Raw genomic sequence first — 16,729 nt, 5'->3', positions numbered from 1 at the left:
TTATTTATTTCTTCAACAAAAACTGGACCAAAGTTTGGATATCCGTGACATGCTTTTTAAAAATTACTAAACGATATGTTTCGTGCGAAAACTTCCTATATAAAAGTTGCTCTAAAGTTTGGTATTTTACAAAATAAATAACTAAAACTCAATTAATCATACGTTGATACCATATCGTTTTGCGTAAAACACTTAAGCCGTGTTTAGATGCTGTAAAAAATTGGCCAATTTTTTTTACGTATACGGACATACATTTGAAGTATTAATAATGTAGACTAATAACAAAACAAATTACAGGTTCCGATTGTAAACTGCGAGACGAATCTTTTTAGCCTATGTGCTAATCATGACGTAATTAGGCTCAAAAGATTCATCTCGTGATTTACAGCCGGACTGTGCAATTAGTTTTTGTTTTTGTCCACATTTGATGCTCCATACATGTGTCCGAACATTTGATGTGACTGAAAAATTAAAAATTTGACGAAAAAAAGGTTAGAATCTATACACAACCTTAATCTTAATCTTCGTCCTTATCTATATGAATTTCAAACACTACCATGGTGTTCGAATATGAATTTCGCAAGATATATAGATTTTATTTATGACGTACTACTTGTACGTTCGTTGAGCGTGTATTAAAACCCGTTTAGTTCCCAAAATTTTTTCCAAAAACATCATATCGAATCTTTGGATACATGTATGAAGTATTAGATGTAGATAAATGAAAAAACTAATTATACAGTTAGGGAGAAAATCGCGAGACGAATCTTTTAAGTCTAATTAGTCCATGATTAGCTATAAATGCTACAGTAACTCACATGTGCTAATGATGGGTTAATTAGGCTCAAAATATTCGTCTCGCGGTTTTCAGACGAGTTATGAAATTAGTTTTTTTATTCGTGTCCGAAAACCCCTTCCGAAATCCAGTCAAACGTCCGATATGACACCTAAAATTTTTCATTTCCTGAACTAAACACACCCTAAATAAACACATTTATACTGGCAAGGTGGACGCGGTGGTGTGTAACCTGAATTTTCTTTTAGAAAAAAAGACGCATCACTCTATATATACGTGTGTACCCTGCAGGACAAGCCAGTGTCACACGACGCCTCCGAATTCATTTTCGATTCCTCTCCTCTCCTCTCCTTCCACCGCCTAACGAACCACTCGCCATCAAAGCCCCCAGAGAGCGCGCCATGGCGGCGCAGCGGCGGTGGCCGACGTCGACGCTGGCGGCGGTGGCAGTCGCCGTAGTAGTACTACTGGCGGCGTCGGCGGCGACGACGGCGGAGGCGCAGTCGGCGCCGGCGGCGGCGCCGGGGCCGGCGGGGCCGGTGCTGGACCAGGCGTGCCTGACGGCGCTGCTGAACATGTCGGACTGCCTGACGTACGTGCAGAACGGGAGCAGGGCGCGGCGGCCGGACAAGCCGTGCTGCCCGGAGCTGGCCGGGCTGGTGGAGTCCAACCCGGTGTGCCTCTGCAAGCTCCTCTCCGGCGCCGGCGACTCCTACGGCATCGCCGTCGACTACTCCCGCGCCCTCGCCCTCCCCGCCATCTGCCGCGTCTCCACCCCTCCCGTCTCCACCTGCGCAGGCAATCAATCACCTCCCTAATCTTAATCTTATTAATCTCCCCCAATTATCACTTTAATCACTTCTAGTAGCAGTAGCAGCAGCACTCTCTCCATAAAAAAAAAAGTTAAACTAGTTTCATATCTTAATTACTTATTATTGGTTGCATATAGAGATATGTTTCTTTGTTTTTGTTATATGCATACTAATATACTACTATATTAGGTAAAATGGTTTCAGATTTATTATTTGATTTCGATGCTACTCATCTTTTGGCATATGCATATTGAGCATACGAGTGAAATTGATTTGACAGAATCGAGCAAATGATTGCTAGAATTGGTTTGGTTTTTGTTATATGCAGGATATATAGGTCTTAGTGATAAAAGTAATGGCTCTACACTTTTGGTGAGGGTATTTGCTTTTGATTAGTAAGCATATTATGGGCTAATTAAGTTTGGGAAATAATTAATTTTGCAGCCTTTGGATTCAATGTTCCAATGGGCCCAACGCCGTCGCCTTCGCCGGCAGCCGTCTCGCCCTCCGGTGAGGGCCCACAGTTCCCTGGTAAGCATGTACTTGCTCTCACTAATTATGTTGTTCGTTTTGTACTTTTAAGAAAACTGGAGTTATTAATTAGCTTGATCATTCGCCATAGCTTTTGTTGAGTAGAATTGTAGAAATATGAAATATCCGTAGTTTAATTTTGATTGTTTGTCAGTGATGGCTAAGGCAGGAGGTTCACAATTTTGAAATGAAGTATTAGGAATTTAATGTATGAGGAGCCTCCGGCTATAGATATTTTAGTTTGATTTAGTTTGGCAAAGATATTGTTCTAGTTCAGTAAATCAGTCCCTTTTAGCGTTTGAAATATCTGAAATTGCCCACCTTTTTTTTTTTTTTTGAAATTCCAACATATAAAAGCTGAGTAATACACACGTCACATACCAGCAAAGATTTAGGGAAGCATCTAATTTTAACCAGAGATTTGTGTTTCCAGCCGGATTTTTTTTTTCAAATAATCTTTTTCACGCTGTATAAAAAAGATGCTGATGAACACATCACTACTAATGCATACTACACCAGTAAATACGTCTCCTAACTCACATTGTCTAATATGCTTTGCCTTATACACGCAAAAAAAAGAAAAGAAAAAAGAAGAGGGAATCGTTATGGTTGTTGTTCATACAATTTGTGATGATGCTATCATAGAGGAATAAACATTTAATCGGCTACATGTACAAAAGCATCATATACAGTTTATGATGGCAATTATTGCTCGACAGTAAACACTGACGTGCCGTACCGTTAGGTTCATGTGCCTGTCACGTATTTATACGGCCGCTAAATTCGAGTTCATGTGACCTTAATAACTTCATCTGCAGGGACCTCACCGTTCGCCTCGCCGCCGTCGACGGCGACGCCGTCCACCAACGCCGCCGCCGCCGGCCGCTCCGGCGACCACCTCGTCGCCGTCGGCGTCGCCATTGCCGCCGCCGCCGTCGTCGTCGCCGGGATGTTTAGAATCGTTTGATTGATCCGCTCAACTAGCTATCATTTTCTGGGGGTGATGTGGCTGTTTGTTTGTATGGTCCTTGCTGATCATAATCAAATTCCTTTTTATTTAAAGACGTATTAAGTAACTATAAAATTCCTTTTGATGTAAAACTTGCTGGATTCCATGACATTTGTCCTTGCAAGGACGTATATACTTATCTTGTTCATATGTTTGATGTGATGACTCACAAGTCGTCATGTAACCACCTAGTGTGGTATGTGAGAAATACTAGTACTTTTTCTGGTTTTATGTTGTCACAAGAACAGCATGAGCAAAGTTCAAAAAAAAAAAAAAGAGAACAGCATGATGATAAGAAAGTTCTTCCTTGGTGCAGCATATCTACTATACTTCCTTTAGTTACATTTCAAGATAATCCAAGAAATACCATTAATAAACGTCCAAATCTAAGAAATACCATCGACAAGTATAAAATCTAAGAAATATCATCTTACAAACGACTTTGTTCTAAAATTACCATCATCATTAGGGTTTCGTCTATTCCGTACCGTTAAGTGCTATAGGATGAACAATATATTCAATGGCGCGGAATGGACGGAACCCTAACGGCGATGATATTTTTGGGGATTTTGTTCCAAAATTACCATCACCGTTAGGTTTTCGTCCATTCCATATTTGGGATAAAACTGTTTGTACGATGTTTTTTTTTGGAACTCACACTTTTCGATGACATTTTTTAGATTTGGACACTTGTCAATGACATTCCTTGAATTAAAAACTGTACGTTGAGAGAACTGAATATCCATTCAAATTTGTTTGACGTTAGAAGAACAGAGTTTAGTTTTTCCAACATCAACTTCTTTTTACTAGAGTGAGTACTGTTTATAGCTGCAGATTATCTGTTCATGGTTGCAAAGTTACAGGTGACACAATTCACGGCAAAAAAGAAAAATCTCACAGCAAAGTAGTTAAAACAGAATGACAAATGCCTTTGCCAGCATGATGCACATAGAAGTGAATGAATGAATGAATGAAGGCGGTTGTGAATGTGGACACAACGCACCGACCGACTGCACATCTTGTACAGTACTCCAAGATAGCAGCAATGAATGAAGATGGCAAGCAACAGCATCATCAAATTCAATTCCCAACTGTCCATCCATTTGTGAGTTTTTTCTGTTCCCATGTGAGCTGGGCTGCAAAACTGCAAGCTCATCAGGGTTCTCACTTCTGCTACAATTGCTGCCACATTATGGGCAAGCACCCAAAAGGATCTTGTGTGCTTGTGCAGGGCTTCTCGCAGTTGGACGGCGTCATGTCGTGAGAAAGGAACAGGAGATGTCATGACTAATGAGGGCAAATATGACTACCACCTCTAAATTTGTCTATTTTATTCACTTATGAAATAAGAGACACCCTTCTCGCACTCTTTTTGAAATTTGTGTGGAGATTGCCTCTTAATTTAGGGGTGACTCATCATCAATCTTCTCACTTTTCTTTTTCACCTTATCACTCAATCCAATGTGGCACTTTTAGAGGCAACATATGAGACATTATAGTACTTGCCCTGAGATGGTTCAGAGTTCAGACTCAAAAGGTTCAGGACCAGTTTTTGGGGAGGTTTGGCGGTTATAGTTTCTCCCAGAATCTCCGGTTCTTCCAAACAGCTTCAATTCTTATCAATATTCTGAGGATCAGAAGCTATAGAATCCATAAAATGAAATAGTGGTTTCCAAAAGCTAGAAAACACAGATTATCACTAGCTGGCTACTTATCGGCTATTTCTCAGAATCTTCGGCTTCCCAAACATGGCCGTAGTTCTGGCTCTCCTGAAGCTTTGTTCATCATCATTGGTCAGTAAAAAGCTCTTGAGTTGCACACAGATAGCAGGCAATTGAACATATTCCAGTACAGAATGCAGAATTAGAGTGATAAAGAGATTTGATTAATGAATTCAAAAATCACTGAAGCTATATACCACAAATGAGAAGGATTACAGGTATGAAAACCAGGCCAGATGTTTGTAAATTCTGGCAGGATCTAACCATGACCTAGTAGGTTCAAGTCGACAACTCAAGGATTACAGATGAAAACCAGACCAGATGTTTGTAAATTCTGGCAGAATCCAACCATAACCTAGTAGGCTCAAGTCGACAACTCTATGAAATAAAAACAAAAACCTGCTCTCCAAAGAAATTGCACTGATAAAGTGCATCTCCATCTAGCATAAATTATGGATACTAACAATGAGTTGCTTTCTAATTCCTGCCAGTTACCATTGAAGAATGGTAACAAAAACCAAGTTGTCATCAGGAAGTAACCAAAACTGGTAGAATTTGTGCCAAAAACCTCATGAACCTACTTATTTTAACCCATTCCTGTATAAATCAGACTGCCGACAAAGCAGTTACCGTTGATTATTTACAATCGGATCGCTAACATATGTTGCAACTCTTCCTGCAGTAACCTGGTAATGCTGCTGTTCCAATCATGTATTCTGGGTTCTTTATGCACTCTCCCAAGGCAGCCCATTTTTCACAACTCTCATTGTCGTCAGTGCAATTGCCTTGTGTGTGATAAACCTTGTCGAATGAGGCTACACGAATCCACTTTGTAGCAGACCATTTCTCACCCTTTATGACTGGGCATCCAGCGTGGAGGCTCAATGAATCTTTTGAAGCATCTGGGCTAAGGTTGAAGAACAGAAGTGCATCCCCTTTTCGTGGTTTCACTGAGGTAGCAGTAGTATATCAATTGAGAAATGCATAAGATATATTACAAAAATCATGGGAATCATAATTACAAACAAAAAAAAGGAACATCGGTAGAAATTTATACCTGCAACACCTTTTTTAGCACATTCTGACAAGGTTGAATCTTCATTGTTTGTGCCACTTTCTGTAAACTCCTGTTTGACAAATGTGTGTAGAGAAAATGATGCAATAAGAGATCCCAAAACAAATTCACAAAACCGCTGAGAAAGTAAAGGAGCCCATGCTTGGTTGTGGCCTGTTGGCTCAGATTTCTCTCCTTTTCTTTTAAAAAAACACCGTGGAGACAATGGAGTAAAGAAATTACCTCAGCTAGAGGGAAAACTGTTTCTCCACCTTCTGCAACATCTGTTAAGTACATAAGAACAGTAGCTATGCGATGACCACCACGGAGAGTGTTAACATTGTCGCTGAAGTAATCATAGTGCCGTTCATACTTCTCGCCGTGCTTATACCTTAACACTTGGATATCCTCACCATTCTCTGATTATTATCACATAATATGTACAAGAAAAAAAATAAAAACACATAAAGTCAACATAAATTTGGATTATGTAAGAAGGAAGACAACATGAGGACACATAAAAAAGAATCCCTACTATCAATCCCCACCCAAAAAGAAAAAGGAAAAAAAACAATTATTGAGCGGGGTTTTCAATGACATACTGCTTGAAACTAACCTTTGGATGAATTAGCCCCAAAGTCAGGTAAGGAGGCTTAACATTAAAGGCTTTACTTTGTTTATTTTAGAAATGAAATGCCAAGTGGAGCATAACTATTTTAGAGGCTTTCACTTCAAGACTGCCCATAGGTACAGGAACGAAAACAAAGGCCCAGAGGGAGGTTGATTATTAGGTGTAAAATGACAATATCTCACATGTGTAAGTTATGAATTATATAGAACATCTAAGAATTGCATGAATAGTAAAGTGCATTGTTATTGTCTTAATGGAGTCAAATACCTTTAGGAAGAAATGTCCACGCAGCAATTTTTTCCTCTATACCAGCAACAATTGGATCCTACAAATATGGACATGATTGTTCATTACATAAGAATTATGTAAATTTAAAGGAAAATTCTCAAAATTGGGAGGAAGAATCCTCTCATTTAGCCAAGAACTACTTTAAGTTATATTGCACATCTATCTTCATACACTAAAAGACCCCCTTTATTCAAAGATACTTTTCAATAAAAAAGATGAACTCACACTCCGGATGAACAAATAATTCAAAGAAAAAAAAAACGTTAATCAAGACCTAACCTGGCTCTTGCGGATGAAGGTGCCGGAGCTGGTGCGGGCGTCGCTGAGCTCGCTCTTGCCGGACAGGTTATCAGCCACCGCTGACCTCTTGAGCTCCGCTCTCGCCTAAAAAAAAAACATAAATCCTCTAAAAACTCAATGAATCCTGGGCATACAGAGTTCAAGCATCCACAAGAACTCCCGATTCATGCAGAGAAAAGAAATGAACATTTGTTGGATTGGGGAGGTGGTGGGCACTGACGAGGGAGACGAGGTGGTTGGCCTCGTCGTCGCTGAGGAAATGCTGGTAGAGGAACACCCTGCCATGGATCACGCATCAGTCAGTCCATCCAATGTCGAGATCGAGACGAAACCAAGAACCAACCGATGGCGGCGCCCGCGCGAGCGAGAGAAAGTGAACCTGGGCTTCCAGGAGATCTGGCGGGAGTGGTGCGGGTACACCACGGGCGCCGGGTACACCGAGCTCCCCTTCCCGCCTCCACCTCCGCCTCCACCCCCGGCAGCAACGCCACCGCCTCCGCCGCCGCCGCAGATGAGGAGGAGGACAAGAAGCAGCAGGGCGCCGGAAGTGGGAGCCCCGAGCCGCACCGGAGCCATGGCAGCGGAGAATTCGCCGTCTCCCTCTCGCCCAACGGAGGCGAGGAGGAGGTGGAGGAGGAGGCGGCGGCGGCGGCGAGCTGGAGGTGGAAGTGGTCGCCGCGACGGTGGTCGCCACGCTTCGCGGCGGAGAGGGACCGAGTCAGTGATGAGGAGGAGGAGGGAGGAGATCTGAGCCGTCGAAATCCCGCGCCGAGGAGATCGGACGGCCAGGGCGCACCGGGAAATCGTGCAAGCAGCGAACTACTAGTAACGAACGGGTAGGTGAGGTGAGCAACGCCAACGCACATAAAAGGGGTTAGGAGTTAGGACCATTGTATCCTTGGAAATCACGATGTTTTGCTTCAAAATTACTCTGTGTTTTTTCATATATAACGGACGTTTTTTTTACTGAGAAGTGAGAAACGCACTATTAAACATATGCGTCCTCAGCGCGCGTACACTCACACCCTACACATACGAACACCTCTAAAAGACTAGGCGTACATCGGCTACCACTGAAATAATAATTAGCCATAAATACAAGTACTCGTGTCAAATCTAAGATTTGAATTCGGGTGGACCGGTTCCATCACGAGAAACCTAACCAGTCGTATAAAAGTCATATAAAAATGGAGCCTCAATTACTCCTCAGTTTTAAGCCATATTTGTTTTAAAGTTATTTACAAAATATTAAGATTAAAAAAGTTCTCTTTTAATCATACTAATAGTCAAATTTTAGATTATTTATAATTGTACCATAAAATATGATTAGCCAGAAATGTATGGATTTTTATTTATTGGAATCAGTGCTCCATAAGTTATTTAGACTATGGTATATAAGTGCTATAAATATTTATATTTATTTAGACTACCTTTTACATTCTGTCTTGCAAATGAAAAAGAAAAAACAAAACAAATGGGGAGTCTGTTCCAAGCTAGTGGCTTCCTGACTCCACAAGAAAGTAGTTTAGTCATCAGACTCGGTAGACAATGGTTTTTCAGCGGTTGTTGCTTGTCTCTTGGACCACAGTAGCTACTTCTACTTGGATTAAAACAGGGGCATCAAGTTCATCATGCTGTCTCATGTTAACACATCATTCCCTCGCATAACATTGTCAAAACAGTAGTTGAGGAAAGAAAGGACAACATATTTTCTACTACTAGCTGATTTTGTTCAGTGATAAGAAACAAATCAGGTAACAGATAAGGCTAATTGCTGAAGCCAAATAAAGATGTGGTGATGTACAGTTCCTCTGCAGAATAAGCTTCGTGCACTAACAACTGCACTCATTTGTCAGGGAAGCCAGAAATGCTGACCTTTCTTGTTAAGTTTGCATTTCTGGCTTCCAGTTGCAGAACCCTCTAAGGCTCTACCGTTGAACTTCAAGGTGAGCAGAATTCAGATATAAAATAGGTTTGCATAAATGTTCTTAATGTGATTGAAGGAATGAAATTCAGCTGAAAATCACAAAAGTTTGTACTCATTCGTGAGAAAGAAGTCGATCGAAGCCAGACAAGAAGACCATGGTGCACTTGGCCAGGTGACCAAAACTATACTGAACAAAAAGGAAAATTTACAGACGTAGCTCAGGTGAAACATCCATTGTACATTGTAATCATACTTTATTTGTGTTTATCCATGAGATAGTCACATAATAATCGGCAAATCAAAGACAATGATGAGATAGATAACATAATGTACATTTTGGAATAATGCCTCGTTCTCAGTACAATTTTGTTACAGAAAAGTTCAAACTGATCAGACAGACACAATAATACAAGGGGGTCAATGGATTCTGGATAGCTATGCATAGGCACACTTGTTCTACCCAAAAGAACAAAAAGAATGTGGAAAATTGTTCAAGTATAATATAATCACCTTTCCCTTTGGAAAGTATATATGCACTACATTTTCTGTACGACTTGGTAATCACCTTTCCCCTGTCACAAAAAAATAATCTGCTTTGGAATAAATACCTACAGGTGCCGATGGAAATATTCTTCAGTATCTTAGTACAAGTTGCTGTTGCTACCAATTTAATTTCCAATAGGGTTTAGGTCCCAGAACCTGTGCAATGCCCATACAAATTAGTTTTGTCCATGCATATACTGGAAATTATGTTGTTTTTATGGTAAATTTAAATCAAGAGTCAAGAAGCTGCATACCTTTATTGCCCTTATTTTTATTAGCCTTACTCTTACTAGTTGGTAAGAGTTCTTCAGCACCTATTCTGATGTTGGTATTAGATGATCGCCTCTTTGATCTGCTCTCTTGTATTTCAACATCAACAATAAATGTTCCACAGACAGGACGGTGATCCGAAAATTTGGACTCCCCACGGAAGTAGGACAACTGCACAATGCCATCTCCATGCCATAGTATTCTGTCACACCTGAACAAGTTGAAACTATTAACATTTGAAATGCAAAATGTGCAGCAGTAGTGCAATGCACACAGCCAGTACACCAAGCCATTTGTCTGATATATATTTGTTAGCATGATGCAATATTTGTTCATGTGAATGATTTCATCGTTTTCTATTTCTACGACTTCAACCAACATTTGTCCAAATGCGCACTGTTTCACGTCAAGAAACCCAAAAGATGTTCCTCTTCTTATGCTAATATAAGATGATAATGTTGGATTACTGAAGTTGCACACAAGCATGTGGACAAATTATAATGATAATTAAATGGTACTAACTTACCAATAAAGTTGTAACCTGACACAGTGGGAATACATTTTTATAGTAAAACTAACTAATATGAACACGGTACATACCAGGCGGGGGTTCTCCTCTTTTTCTTTGATGTTGCAGTCTCTCCAGCATAAGAATCTGAGTTACTAGAATACTTGTATGTGGGAGCAAAATATATCTTCTCCTCACTCCAACCCTTGAACACCCTTCCAGACTTGCGCTCGATGTTAAGCTGAAAAAGAGAAGGCAACCATGCATGTTAACCAAAATTTCACAAGATATAAGTAGATTATAGCCTGGCTAGATATAATTAGAACATAGAGCACACATACACAGTAGAAGTTCTTGAAAGTTTGGTTTTATCGTTTATTACTTTAGTCCTTTCCTTCTGAGAGGAAGTTTCAAAAAACAGTGCATCTTTTGAGAAGTTTACCTGGTCCTTTTCAAAAAGGGCATCCCAGTTATTTTCAGTAAGAAGTTTCTTGGTATCTTCATAGCTCAAGGAAATACGGTAGTTTAGATCTCCCAGCCATATCACTCGACTAACAAAATAAGAGAAATCACAATAATTAGTATATGATGATTGACAATGAACAAATCCTTTGCAGCATCTGTAGCATGAGTGCATGACTTACTCGTGGTCAAGAATTTTCTCAGGAATTCTTCGCCCAGCTCTACAAATCCTTTGAAATTGCGTGAGTCTCAGTATCTCTAAAACATCTAAATTCCGCCTCAGCTCATCACCCTCTTTCTCACCTGAAGCCAAATGGCTACAGATGAAGCAGAAACTTGTCTGGTGCACCGTCATGCTCACTGATATACATCCCTGAAGCCAAAAGCAAGTGTGGCATAAATATGTAATCTACACATGAGAATTGTGAAGAACCCTCATTACTATGTCACACTAAAAAGAATGGAAGGAGCTGAAATGTTTGCTTTAGCATCTGTGTTGCTCTGTTAGTCTGTCTGGTGTAATTCTGAAGGTCAGGAGTAGTCTGAGACTTTGTGTGTAAGTTGGAACCTGGAATGCTTGTAGAACTACTATCATTTCATTAATGAAATGGGAGAGGTCCCCCTCTCTTTCTCCAAAAAAAAAAAAAAAAAGAAAGAACAGAAGGATGACTTCCGGCTATTAAACATTATCAAAAAACATGTCAGGCTAAATCTGTACTTATTAATATAATTGTGACCATTGTAATGCTTTAATTAACAATGACATCCCATTACAAGGTTATGAAGATAATACTTCTGAACTTTGATTTAGTTCTTACCTTGTTTCCCAGATAGCCCATTATTCCACGACCTATACAAGACGTTCTCACATGGCCTATATGATGCACAAGTTCTTTCTTTGCCCACACCGTGATAAAAATCCCAACCATTCGTTTGCACGATACGAGGTTGTATTTTAGCTGATCCCTGGAGGCAGAGGCAGCAGAATTCATTCCATCAACTATATAACCACAAGGATCATTCGATCTATCATCTGTATCATCTTCTGAAGAGTCCGTCTCATTAGCATATGCTTGTGGACATCCAAAGCAAGCATCTTTGTAGGACTTCCTAGTCATCTCAACTGAGCAATTGCAGAGTTTGAGCAGTTTTCTCTGGGTTGGCATGTAAGGCTTCCTGATAGACTTCAAGGAGGACTTCTGGAAGATTGCAGAACTACCACTAGCTGTTCTTGTGCGGCTGGAGAATGAGGCATCAAGGTTTGATGAAGACAGAGACGAGGTTGAATCAAGGGAAGAAGATGGCTTGTGCTGGAAGATATCAGCATTACTGTCAACTGGTTTGTTTAGCGTTCGGTTTATAAGAGCAAGCCACCTTGCAGCTGGTTCATTGTCTTCTACGACAAGCACATTACCAGCATTGAGAGGGACAATTTCCTGAAAACTGCATAATATCATAAGAGAATGTGTCAAAAAAAAAGAAAAGAAAAGAGACAGATGGAAACAGCGTCTTCGGTTCACTGAATGAAACAAATGAACACTAAGGAAAATTAGCTCATCGTGGCAAAGCAAGCAAGTTAGTAACATCCTGAAATCACTAGGAAACAAATTAAAAGGAGCTATTTTTATTTTTCATATCACTCACTAACTGAAATATGAAAAATATGTAAGATGGTGAAAAATTGGTGAAATAACTTACCCTAAAACATAAATATCTGAATTGTCATCAGCAGGAAGGAAGTCATCCAGGTTTAATTCAGCAGTAGGCGTGTTTCCTCCGACATTCCATGTAGATACAAATATCCTATATAATGAATTAAAAAATTAAAGACGACCTAGTCCGATCTAAGAATGTAAAGTATGACAAACTGACGGCATAAAGTATGACTCAACATGCAAGTTTAGCTGTTTGACCTGAAAGGTTCAGTTTTAGTAGTACTTGAAGAGTGACCAAGTAAATGGCTGAGGCGTATGCTCCTAACTTCTGCAAAAACTTCCTTTCAGTCCAAAGAACCAAAAAATAATCCAATCAAAACAAATCAGCACATGAATAGAGTGAGGCAATGTGGCAAAAATGCTAAACAGAAGGCCACCTGTAAGTGTTCTGAAGGGGGAAGAAGATTGTGACTTTGAGGAACTTGGCCCGGACTTAACTGCATTTGACAGGAAAACATGGAAACATTTAGTTGCTATTACGCTATATTATTGTCATTAGGCCAAATCAACGTATTTGTATTGAAGCAATTCGGGCAAAATGTGAAATTTCTGACACGAAGTTATCAAGTATGAAACTAGAGAATAAATGAATCCTAGCATCTTCTTAAACATATTTGAACTGGCTGTCTCCTCATATATTTCTCATTATACACAATGAAACGAGGTTCAGTTGACCTTATGAATGTAGTTGGCTGATTGCCCAACTGACTTGAGCAATTCCCCTGATTCAACTAGATGAGCTGAAATTTGATAAATTATGCTCATCTTCGTTTCAATTTATCACTATCCTACAAGACACCAATTCAGTCTAGATGCACAATTCAAAAAGAAAGAAAAACTAACCTGCAGAACAGCTTTGGTAATCTGCCCTCTTCACAACTTTCTTATCTTTTGTTCCAAAAAGTTTTGGCCGGCAACCCTATAGTATACAACCAATTACAAAGTAAATACTTTGATTTAAGTTCAGTATGAAAAAAAAAATATTAGGGCCAAAACATGCAAATAGAGCACAGTGGATCTGAGAATAGAATTATGCTGCTATGTTTTATTTTTGCAAGTGTATTGTAATGTTATATGAATGATGTAAAGCGAAAAGCACAAACCTTCATCTTTTCATCATCATCTGGGAAGGCCATCCCCTTTCAAGTCAGAGAAAAAAAAAATGGAAGCTTCTCCTTTTTCCAGTATCAAGCCTGAACAAAAATTTAACAGAATTAAGTATCGTCAACTATTCATCATAATTATACTAAAATTATGACAGTGCCATTTCGAGCAACAGTTGACGTACAAAAATCCACTACCTAGTAAGTCTCATGAAATATTATCAATGCGGTCTCTCATGAATTACATGCCTGTAAATACTGTAAGAGATTCCAAGTAATAAATCAAACATTTCCCGCGCCACAACGCCAACAAATACCAAAAGAAAAAGTAGTTTTCATGCCAAAAATCTCCTTTCTCACAACTCATTATCCTTCTCAAACCCAAGAATTCTTCCACCATAATTTCTACAAGTTGCGAACAGGAACAAAGAGAAATCGAGCATATGGAATCAGAAAACAAAAATTCAATTCTACAGATTTCCAGCAGCAGGATGAAACAGGAACCCACCCGCTCGGGCGACGAATCAAAATCCGGCCAACCCCCGCAAGAAACCCTCCACCCCCACGATCTTCCTCCTCCTCCAAGAGCAAGCAAGCAAGCCAGCCTAGGATCCCTAAAACCCCAGCAGCGAAGAACCCAACGGCTCCCCAACCACTCCCCCAACCCGAGAAGGCGGCGGCGGCCTCAGCCAGCAACCGCGAGCGCGGCGCGGAGCTGCTCCCCCCTCAAACCCGGGTCGCGGTCTGCACTGCGAGCCAAACGAGGAGGAGGACCCGGCCATTAGCCAGCCCAATCCCCTCCTCCTCCCCCTCCTCCTCACCACCACCACCAAGGACTTCAAGATTAAACTAATCCGCCATGCCAACTGCTAGCGAGCGAATTTTCTATTGCCCCCCCGCATTCCTCCGCGACTCCGCCGAAGGGTGGGGGTGGTTGACCGTGCCGCGGCGGCGGCAATGGAGAGGAGGTGGAGGCGCACGTGCGGCGGCGGCGGCGGAGGAGGGGGTGGGAATTTGGCGCGGTGGGGAGGGAAGTGGAGACGGTTGGGTGGATTGGCCCGTCTGTCGTGGTGTGGTGGTGGTGGTGGTGGTCAACTCAACTAATCCATGATGAGTCGAAGGCTTGAAGCACCATCTTTCTCAAGGCAACATCCTTCTCAAGAGTCAAGACTATTTTGCTTGATGGCAGACAGCCAGACAGAATAATGCAATGATAAATATGGAAACATCTTTTTAAGTAAATTTCATAAAACTACAAATTTAAAATCTTATATCACAAAACTACATGTTGAATGGAGTGTCACAAAAAAAAAGGTTAAGTAGCAAATATATCACAAAACTACAGTGCTAATTTATCATAGAACTACAACATTTATATAGCTCTAATATAACGTTAGTACTAGGGATTTAGACTCTAGAATTTGCGGTTTTGTGATAACTTCAATATTAATTATGTAGTTTTGTGATAACTTCAATATATAATATGTAGTTTTATAGTAAATTTATCGCTAAATTTGTAGTTTTGCGATAGATTAGTCGGAATATCCGTAGTTCTGTGAAATTTACTTTACTGTTTTTGTTGATTGAACTGATTTTGGTAAAGTTCTTACTAAATTTAACATGGTTTCAAACTATACCAGTGTAGATTGGTCGATATGGTTGATATGAAACACATAAAAATGTAAAATCTAAGAGCGTAAGACCGGTATATCAGATGTAATTCTACTTTTTTTAATTTACTGTATACAAATTACAACCGTACGTAGGGAGATACTCCTATATGTTAATATTAATTCTATTACCAGTTTTATATAAAAAACATAATCGTATATGAAATCCAATCCAATTGTACTTTTTATGTAGCTTTGCACGGGGAAATCCACTTTTTCATCTTTAAACCTCGACAACTCATTTTCATTAGAGAAACAATTACTTACGGATGTATTGCATCCTAAACATAATCATAACGCTTCCGCACATCCTAGCCTAACCATTTAACGGTATTTTGCGGTCAAAATAAAGCAATAATAATCGCCACTAACAATTACTTAAAAACATAGATAGTACTAGTGAAATTTTTACTAGACAAACTTTAGACAAGTTTAAATATAATCATATATGTTTGCATTTAAATTCATTCCAAATCCAGTTGTTTTAACCAATGAAAAAAATAGACGAACAATAATTAATTCATTTATAGTTTGACAAATAAATCCGAGTAAGAAATGACGTGGTCCATAAAAAAGAAGATATGATTTGGTCATGAGGCCACGAGCTCGTGGGAGGGATGATGTGGGATCATCATCTCCATCATTAAAACTAGACCCCTCAAGAGAATTAGTGGGGTGCCATGATGGGCATTTAAAACTGATCATGACAGCGATTTTCGCCCTCCATGAGAGATCTAGAGAGGGAGGGGCAATCAAGAGAAGAAAGTCATATATGTGCAACCCAAAGAAATAAGTAGAAGTAGGGAGAGGCCTACTACATAATAACCTTTAAGGTACACATCAAAGCTTGGTCTTATCTGAAAACAATGTCCCCCTTCTTCTACTTTAGCCACATTTAGCTTGAGATAACTTAACCTCGAAGATTCTAATTATAGCACCAGCTCAGTGCTTCTCCCCAAATTACAGCTCTCTGTTGATCACTGCCATCATTTGTTGTGAGCTGGGAAAATGTTTTGACAAAAGTATTAATCCATCCGGTGAAAAAGTACTTAACATTCAGGGCAAGATTCGGTCGAATTTGTAAAATCTCAACCAGCTATTTTATATTAAAATAAGTTTAGAAAATATAATAAGTATACAATATTATTATAGTTTCTTTTCATGGAAAATTTGTGTATACCATTTCTTTTATACATTAAACATTTGAAAAGTTCTTTATGGTTGAAATTTTGAAAATATTTGGCTGAATCAGCTTGTCCTACGCATAAATATTTTTTGATGGGAATGCATATGTATTTGAATTTATTTTGGTATATATAATAATTTGTCGTTTGCATTTTTCTTTTTTTTTCTCAAAAAAAAAATTGCCCCTGATTGCCTGTGTGCCAT

General features: G+C 39.7%; 2 protein-coding genes across 2 annotated transcripts; one reads left to right on the top strand and one right to left on the bottom strand.

Moving 5' to 3' along the window:
* Nucleotides 1–1,107: 1,107 nt before the first annotated feature.
* On the top strand, nt 1,108–3,303 carry LOC127773917 (non-specific lipid transfer protein GPI-anchored 12-like). The gene is made up of 3 exons (XM_052300157.1): nt 1,108–1,594; nt 2,053–2,139; nt 2,958–3,303. Exons 1-3 carry the CDS (start codon nt 1,198–1,200, stop codon nt 3,104–3,106), a joined length of 633 nt encoding a protein of 210 aa, XP_052156117.1. The 5' UTR covers nt 1,108–1,197; the 3' UTR covers nt 3,107–3,303.
* A 1,534-nt stretch (nt 3,304–4,837) lies between these two features.
* Nucleotides 4,838–14,787, bottom strand: LOC127774263 (uncharacterized). Its single transcript, XM_052300509.1, has 19 exons — nt 14,179–14,787; nt 13,671–13,760; nt 13,411–13,486; nt 12,945–13,004; nt 12,766–12,835; nt 12,551–12,655; nt 11,671–12,295; nt 11,035–11,225; nt 10,833–10,941; nt 10,483–10,631; nt 9,867–10,093; nt 9,470–9,525; nt 7,522–7,961; nt 7,363–7,420; nt 7,122–7,226; nt 6,822–6,879; nt 6,167–6,342; nt 5,927–5,996; nt 4,838–5,819 (listed from the first exon to the last, which is right to left on the bottom strand). The coding sequence occupies exons 2-19, from the start codon at nt 13,701–13,703 to the stop codon at nt 5,524–5,526; spliced, it is 2,904 nt and encodes a 967-aa protein (XP_052156469.1). The 5' UTR covers nt 13,704–13,760; nt 14,179–14,787; the 3' UTR covers nt 4,838–5,523.
* Nucleotides 14,788–16,729: the final 1,942 nt, after the last annotated feature.

The sequence above is a fragment of the Oryza glaberrima genome, chromosome 5 (genome assembly GCF_000147395.1).
Source record: "Oryza glaberrima chromosome 5, OglaRS2, whole genome shotgun sequence".
In the NCBI taxonomy this organism is placed as follows: Eukaryota; Viridiplantae; Streptophyta; class Magnoliopsida; order Poales; family Poaceae; genus Oryza; species Oryza glaberrima.
This window is presented reverse-complemented; position numbering and strand designations above follow the sequence as displayed.